The sequence below is a fragment of the Nymphalis io genome, chromosome 1 (genome assembly GCF_905147045.1).
Source record: "Nymphalis io chromosome 1, ilAglIoxx1.1, whole genome shotgun sequence".
NCBI classification, from domain to species: Eukaryota; Metazoa; Arthropoda; class Insecta; order Lepidoptera; family Nymphalidae; genus Nymphalis; species Nymphalis io.
In genome coordinates, this window is record NC_065888.1 from 4537250 (window position 1) to 4546081 (window position 8832).

The 8832-nt window shown below is 34.8% G+C and overlaps 1 protein-coding gene across 1 annotated transcript; it reads left to right on the forward strand.

Annotated features, from left to right (window-relative positions):
- Positions 1–1677: 1677 nt before the first annotated feature.
- On the forward strand, positions 1678–6271 carry LOC126768139 (lipase member H-like). The gene is made up of 6 exons (XM_050486071.1): positions 1678–1844; positions 2331–2511; positions 3048–3196; positions 4474–4716; positions 4941–5271; positions 6138–6271. The coding sequence occupies exons 1-6, from the start codon at positions 1808–1810 to the stop codon at positions 6166–6168; spliced, it is 972 nt and encodes a 323-aa protein (XP_050342028.1). The 5' UTR covers positions 1678–1807; the 3' UTR covers positions 6169–6271.
- Positions 6272–8832: the final 2561 nt, after the last annotated feature.

Genomic DNA, 8832 nt, shown 5'->3' on the forward strand with positions numbered 1-8832 from the left:
GACTCGCTCCCGCAACGAAGAAGGAGACCTCTTCGACGGCGACGTGCCTTCGCAGGCCGGATGCTGCCGCAGAGTTAAGGTGTGGTTGGCGGCGGAGGCAGTTTGTTGATCCGCCGCGGGGCTTCAAGCCCTGACGCCCAGCCTCCAGTGGCGGACTCGGGGGAGTCCGTCACGTAACAGGACAGAGGCACAGAGAGGAGGGAGGCGCGCCCTAACATCCTGGCGCGCTCTCGAGATGGGTCGCCTTATGGCGACGACCGCTGGCGGGGTTGCGGTTGTAAGTCACAACGTTCCCGTGACCCCGCCGCCTTGCGGAAAAGCGGAAATCCGGGGAGGTTTTAGTGGGTAGGACGGGGCCTTCTGCCCCGTGAGTCCCACATACCCGTCCCTGTCCCCCCGGACCGGACGGCAGTAAATGCCTTTCCTCCCCGAAAAAAAAAAAAAAAAAAAAAAAAAAAAAAGGTCTAAGGGGATTTCATTTACTTTTATTGTCTAACTAGCTGACCCGTGCCCACTTCGTTGGGCGGTAAGCATTTTTACTTATGATCGATTGGCCGAACATTTATAAAATTGTCTCGCGTATTTGATATTTGAAATTATCTCTTAAACTGCAACCAAAAAAAAACTGTAAGAAAACGAATTTCATTTTAATAAAATTTCCTTGATAATAAAGCAACTAATTATTATTTTTTTTCATATGAAAAAAACCGTCATGACAAGTTATTAGAAGAAATATCACCTTTTTATATTTTATAAATATAAGTATAATTTTCCATAGTTACATTTTCACTCAATTGCTATAATTAAATTGTTATCTGAGATTAAACGATAAAGTGTTATGTAAGTGTCCTCTAAATCAAACGAAATTGTGCCAAGTGGCCATTGAAATTATTGTTACATCTATATATAAAACAACAAAACACTTAAGGATGAGTCTGTTTGTTAGCAATAAGTCAATTATCAAAATTAACTTAGTTTTTCAAAGTTAAAAAAAAATCCGAATAGTTAAGGTAATTAAGCGACTGGTAATTTTTATGTATCAGATATATATCATATTCTTACTTTAACTACCTTTATATTTTTATCAAAAATATCTGCTACTTGTACTGCATTCGTATGATTGTTTATTAAATATACAACTAGGCCAACTGGGATAAGTGTTTGCTTTTGTCTCAAAGTTTGAATGGCGAGAAATATCAACTAATTCTTTATCATTAAGCCCTACAAACCAAGTATACTATCCTAATGTATGTACTGTATTGTACCAGTATTTAAACCTCAAATATATATTGCTGTCAAATATTTAATGATTAATTTGTAGGTAAAATAAAGCCAGGCTAAGATTTTATTAAATATATTTATATAAAAAACCGAAATGTATCATTTACGTAGCGCTTTGGCTTTATATCTATCAATAGTCTTGTTTACGTATAACAAATTTAAGAAAAGCATCGTGGAGCAAGTTAGTATCGACAATTGTTAAGTTAATCTGTAACGAATTCGACTCTCGTCATCAACTTCGACCATTGAATTTAAATTGAAATGAACTACATTAATAATTGATATATAATACAATAATTATGATAATTATAGAATGTGAATATGTAAATACACAACATCTTACAGAATAGCCCGTCAGAACATATAAATACACGCTATGGTTATTTACATGTTGTATTGCATAGTTAATATCTCAATAGTTAAACGTTATCTAACCAATTATGAGATAATCTAAATTGTAGTTGTTATATTGTCTTTCAATATTATTATAGTTTTATGTACGTCAGTGACAATTTGTTTTGGAAACATGAAGCAACTTGCATTATTAGCTTCAATCATATCAGGTACGATATTAAAAATATTAGTCAATTAATTACCATAGCACAATGTAGTGACATTTTAAAATTTATTTTTACCTTGCTACAAAATAATAAAGTCATGTAAATATTCTGTCATAAATAAGTTATATTTTTAATTTATTGGAGAATGTTTGGCATCCCGATTTTACGGGGCCGCTACATCCGCTACAATGGGGATCGTTGTTTAATCTGGATGTTAAGGATTCCTCGACTATAACAACTAAAACTAATTTTATTTTTATTATTATTATTTTATCCAGTTTCATTTACTTTTTGAACCAGGATTGCTTAACACGTTTCAGGATAATCAGAAGCCTTTATTTAAATGTAAATAGTAAAATCGTCTTTAAAAATTAAATAATTTTATATTTTATTTGTTTTTTTTCATTAAACAGTTTTAATTTTTATTGATTCATAATCATAATAATAATTAGGTATTTATACATATCAGTCCAATTATAAACATTTCAGTTTGTTTCGCAAATATTCTCAAAGATTCAAAAGAACGTTATCAAGAGGGAGATCGTTACTTTCTCTTTCCTGGCGATGGAGATGGTCAGCTACATCTCGTTGATATTAAAGCGCCAATTGACAATCGTATCATCAAATCATCCCGACACCCAAGCAACAACAACTATTGGCTATTTACCAGGCACGTATATCATTTCATATTTAAACTTTCTTAATTACAAACTGCAATTAATAATAATAATATCCTGGGACGTTTTTCACACACGCCCATCTGATCCCAAATTACGTTAAGCTTGTACAAAGCTTGTGCTATGGAAACCAGATAACTGATAAGCTACATATACTACTTTTCTTTTGTAAATACATACTTATAGAGATAATTACACCCAGACTCAGGACAAACAGACATGTTCATACACACAAATGGCTGTCCTGGGTAGGAATCGAACCCACAACCTTCGGCGTGAAAGGCAAGTATCTACCAACCACGCTAACTGGCTCGTCAAATTCAATTTGTATTTCTACTAAATAATGAAGATGATGTCGTCACATAATATGGTGACCATATCTTCATTTACCACTAACCCTTCAAACAAGAACACAACGATCCTAAGATTTGCTGTTTGGCGTTAGAATATATGATGAGTGTTACCTACCCAAATGAGCTTGCTTAAAGCCCTTCGCCAAGTAAATAAAGTAAACAAACGAAAATTTCAGATCTCACCCCACAGTAGCAGAAATTCTCGTGTACGATGACGTCAACAGTATTAAAAGCTCTGATTTTAATATGGAAAAAACTACAGTATTTCTCGTTCACGGCTGGCTTGGAAATGGAAATAATGAAATGAATAAAATACTTACAAAAGGTATCTTATGAGCAAAATCGATAGTTAAGAGATTATTTGAAAGATTTTGTTGATGGGTCTGGTTTTCGCTAATCCAATCTTGACATTTTGGAATCGATTCTGTTTTATTTATGTTGTCAATGTGTATGTAAATATATATGTGTGTACAATTATTTATGTACGCGTACGATGGTGAACCTTTTTTCGCCTTTTTTTTTTCGAGGAGGAAAGGCATTTACGCCTGCCGCCCGGACACGACCGGAGCAGAAAGCTACCGTCCTACCCACTAAAACCTCCTCGTTTCCTTCTCACCGCATGGTGGCGGGGTTACGGGAACGCGTTAGCTCACCACCGCGACCCCGCCTGCGGCCGTCGCTTTGGGTGAGCAACCCACCTGTTGTTTTTTATTGAGGTTTTCTCCTCTTGGCCCGGTCGGTAAAGGCAAGGCCCTCGGTCCCACCACAAGCTGGCGCCTGGATGGGGAAACGGTGACCGAAGTACTCCTTCCTCCCGTCTCCGGCAGCCCGAAAGGACTCCGGAGACCAACTCCTCCTCTCTCTCCGGCGGCCCAAAAGGACCCCGGAGTCCTCCTATTTGCCACGAAGCCGCTCGCTGGTCCACTCTGCGCAACAGAGAAGTCCCAGGAGCGGCCCGCGACACTTCCGCCGCGTCAGTCTCAGCCGCGATCGACAAGCATTCCGGAAAAAAAAAAAGAAAAAAAAAAAAAAAAAAAACATCAGATTGCTGGTCGACCCCGTTGCCGAGGGTGTACCACGTGGAGGTGACTGACATGCACCCCAACCTTCTTTCGCCTTGCATATCTTGATTAATTTTATCCGATGCGAAACATCCTAATGAAGATCAGTTAGTTTTTGTTAAGTTCAAGACAGTATTTTTTTTTTAATTTATTTGATGAATATAATTTTTAGACCGAGTAAGTGAAAGAAAATATTAAGTTTTATGCAACAATTACAATCCCAATTAGGGATCGATAAATTACGTAGTTATTGAAAATAAAACAGATCGCTGTTTACTTTTCTGGATTTAAGTTACATAAAACAAATTGTATTGCATTATTAAATGAATCTGTTTCTGTACTGCATGGCGTTTAAATATAACAGTATGGCATCATAATTAACACTGACATTCACTATCACTATCTCCATATCTAGTAATCAAATATTGAGTTTAAAAATTTGGGCAGAACAAATCGCACCCATTAATTACAACTTGAAAATCTGTACTAGCTTCTTCCTACAACACATTTCAAGTATCAATAAAAAAAAACCTGATTTTAGCGTTTTTGGAAAATGACGATGTCAATGTCATAGTTTTCGATTGGAGCGAATTAGCCGGTCACAACTACATAACAGCGAAGAATGGTGTTGCCGCTTTAGGAGAAGGTCTTGGCACGTTCATTAATTGGCTTGTATCATTAGGAGCTTCCTATGATAGGATGCATCTTGTGGGATTCAGTCTCGGAGCCCACATTGTGGGTAACGCAGGTCGTTCTACTCATTCTCAAGTTAAGAGAATAACAGGTAATTTTACATTAATTACTACAGATGCTGCTAAACAAAACTTAACTTACAAATACACGTTTAACTATAAGCATTCATCTCTATCATAAGTCTTTCCTTGTTTTCCTTCGTTCGCACAATTTTTCTTCCTCCCTAAACATTGTTACAACAATTATTACATGAATGAATATAAGCGGTTTTTCTATATATTGATAATGAAACTAATACATTAATTTTTTTTGCAGCCCTAGACCCTGCCGGTCCATTGTGGAAGAAAGATGCAAATCGTCTAAAAAATACCAATGCACGATATGTCGAAGTAATTCACACAAATACCTTTATGTTTGGTTATATGGATCCATTGGGTGACGCCGATTTCTATCCGAATGGAGGTTCGAGTATGCCAGGTTGCTTGATCAACGTTTGTTCCCATAGCAAAGGTTACGAGTACATGGCGGATTCGGTGAAATATAACAACCTTAACGCTAATGAATGCAATAATTTAAACGATGTAAAAAGAAACCGCTGTAATGGAGATCTTTACCCAATGGGCAATAGCGATTTAAATAAGTCGCGGTATGTAATATTTGAGGCTATTTAAAATGTTATAAATAGTATATATGTACGTATAATAGTACGCCTGGTTACTGTAATCAACTTTTGTTATACTCACGGTTACTATCCGAAATTTCCTAAAATAACAAACTCAAAAGCGTCGCTACAAAAAGTTATGAAGTTGCCTGTGACGTATAGGAACGAACGATTGGCTCGTAAGTCGTAACTCAAAAACGATCGGTTACTGTTGTACAAAAACGCTTTGTTAAATATAAAGACCCGGCATAAGTTAATATTTAATATAAAAAAAATCTTTTACTTTATGTTTGTTTGATATCATTCTAAATCAAAGAGACGGATTTTGTTTTTTGAATATTATATTATATGTTTTTTTTTAAATACTGTATGTAATATTTGAGGCTATTTAAAATGTTATAAATAGTATATATGTACGTATAATAGTACGCCTGGTTACTGTAATCAACTTTTGTTATACTCACGGTTACTATCCGAAATTTCCTAAAATAACAAACTCAAAAGCGTCGCTACAAAAAGTTATGACGTTGCCTGTGACGTATAGGAACGAACGATTGGCTCGTAAGTCGTAACTCACAAACGATCGGTTACTGTTGTACAAAAACGCTTTGTTAAATATAAAGTCCCGGCATAAGTTAATATTTAATATAAAAAAAATCTTTTACTCTATGTTTGTTTGATATCATTCTAAATCAAAGAGACGGATTTTGTTTTTTGAATATTATATTATATGTTTTTTTTTTTAAATATTAAAAATCATTTTACTAATGTTGGACGTAGTTCCATCGAAACAGGTGTATATAAGATTTATATAAATAGTTATACTACGAAATATTTTATTTTATTTACAGGTCGGGAATTTTTCGCGTCAACACGAAATGAATATATAAATTAAATGAAATGTTATTTTTTAATTATTCTTAAAAACAAATCTTTAAGTATCAAATGTAAATATAATCATAATAAAAACTGGATCTGATATAAATGCCTTTATAGTTATTAATACCTGTATTAGTACTTAAAACCCTTATAATTTTACTTGCCACATCATACATCATACTAAAAATTGTACATTTTGACTGTTTGTTTTTTGTTTGGATTTGCGCAAGAAAAAAATGTTTTAATAATCAACATTTAATCAATAATAACGCCACGGAAAAAACGATCATTATATTAATACTTAATAAAAAATAACATGTCAGTTTAAATATGGTAGAAGCTTTATACTAGTTCTAGAGTTCATGTTACAAGCCATCTTACTCACGTAAGTTACACATAATCATCAGTTATTCTATCGTCAAGTACGCAATATGCTGTGTTCTGATAGAAAAGTGAGAGTAAAGGCATGATTGTAAAAAAACGATTTACCCACATTTTTATGATTAAATAAAGTGCATAAAAAGGGTCTAGTAATTCGAGACCAGTTTGTCGTTATGCTGCCGACGCAAACTTTGCTAATTGTCATGTTCAATATAGTTAGTGAAGTTACAATTGCGAAAGAAAACCGTGTTATTATTGCATTTTAATAAAGTAATGTAAATGTGTGATTGCTCTGTCACGTGATTTTAGATAAATTCTGTGCACGAGATATTTTATAAACACAAATTAAACACTTGAAAAATCATTGAAGGTGTACTAACCATTAGGGCTGTAACACTAAACACTAAGAGCCATGGTATATAAGATTTATAACAGTAACAGCCTGTAATTTTCCCCTACTGCTGGGCTAAGGCCTCCTCTCCCTTTTTGAGGAGAAGGCTTGGAGCTTGTTCCACCACGCTGCTCCAATGTGGGTTGGTAGAATACACATGTGACATCATTTCAATGAAACTAGACACATGCAGGTTTCCTCACGATGTTTTCCTTCACCGTCAACGCACGAGATGAATTATAATCACAAATTAAACACATGAAAATTCAGTGGTGCTTGCCCGGGTTTAAACCTACGATCACCGGTTAAGATCTAGATCACTAGGCCATCTCGGCTTATTATTTATAAAAAACTACATATAATGTTAACAAATTTATTGAATTAATGAATGTAATTTATATAATGTTATTAATACATCCGCGAGTAACAATTAGGAAGTTAGTTTGCATTATAGTTACGTTTTACACTAAATTACTGATAAACGTTGCTTACCGACTGCTTACTTTAACCCAGAGGCAGAATTCTACTAATCTATAACGATTGCAATACGTTCCCGATTCAATTTCAATCCAACTTTGACTGTTCTATATTTATTCGGATCGGAACCGAACCAATATGTTAACATATACAGTTACGTCAAAACCAAATTTTATTGTTTACTTTTACGGCAATAGTCGATAATTAAATAAAAGAATAGGAAAACGGACAAACAGCAACGAACACGCATCGATTCGCTTTCGATAAAATGACAATTTGTTCGTAGAATTGGCGTCCAGATTTCTCTTTCTTTCATGTGCTTAATTTGTGTTTATAATTCATCTCGTGCTTAACGGTGAAGGAAAACATCGTGAGGAAACCTGCATGTATCTATTTTCATTGAAATTCTGCCACATGTGTATTCTACCAACCCGCATTGGAGCAGCGTGGTGGAATAAGCTCCAAACCTTCTCCTCAAAAGGGAGAGGAGGCCTTAGCCCAGCAGTGGGACATTAACAGGCTGTTACTGTTACTGATCACACGTAAAACAACGTATATAAGTAAAACATAAACAACGTAAATATGAGTATTTATTTATTAAATGTTTATTATTATTATCAAATGACTTTATTACACACTCACAACGAAAAAAGAAAAGACAAACAATAGTAAAAAAAAGAAAGAAAAACAAAAGTTCAAGAGAAGCGATGTTAAATAAAAAAAAATTGTGGACCTCAACATGATGCGTGCAAGGGCGGTCTTATCATTCAAGTAGGGATCTCTTCCAGACAACCCTGCATTAAGATGCTGGCAGGACCTAACGGGCGAGTGCATTGTACATACATATATAAATGTAAACAACACATACACAAAGATACATATATACATTTATAAAACATACAACATATATCAATACATATATACATAAATACATACATACATATATCTTTTTACAATACAAACATTTATAACATTAAGAGTGGACAGATGAAGTGTGAAGGAAGTAGATAGGTTACAGAGATAGGTAATAGTTTCTAGTTCGAACTTTGAAGATAGAAATTGAAGAGGATTGACGGATATCTGATGGAAGTGTATTCCACAGTCTTACTGCCTTAGCCGTGAATGAGTTAGCATATAGTTTAGAGTGACATATAGGCAAACTTAATTTGTTTTCACTCTGGGAGCAAAGATTAAGTTGAAGAGTTGAGTCCGAACCAAGAAAATTAAAGCGTTCCTTCAGATAGGGAGGAGTACAGGGGTGAAATAAAATAGAATATAGGAGAGAAAGAACATGTAAATTGCGGCGATCTTTGATTGTAAGTCACCTAAGGGTAGAACGACTTTTGACTGTATTTCAGAGTACTGAAATACAGTCAAATTTCTTCAGTCCAAATATAAACCTTATGCAAATATTTTGC

Coding starts and splice junctions, on each gene's coding strand:
- LOC126768139 (XM_050486071.1), top strand. CDS start 1,808: ATGAAGCAACTTGCATTATTAGCTTCAATCATATCAG. Junction 2,512..3,047: donor AACTATTGGCTATTTACCAG/GCACGTATATCA, acceptor CGAAAATTTCAG/ATCTCACCCCACAGTAGCAG. Junction 4,717..4,940: donor TCAAGTTAAGAGAATAACAG/GTAATTTTACAT, acceptor TTTTTTTTGCAG/CCCTAGACCCTGCCGGTCCA.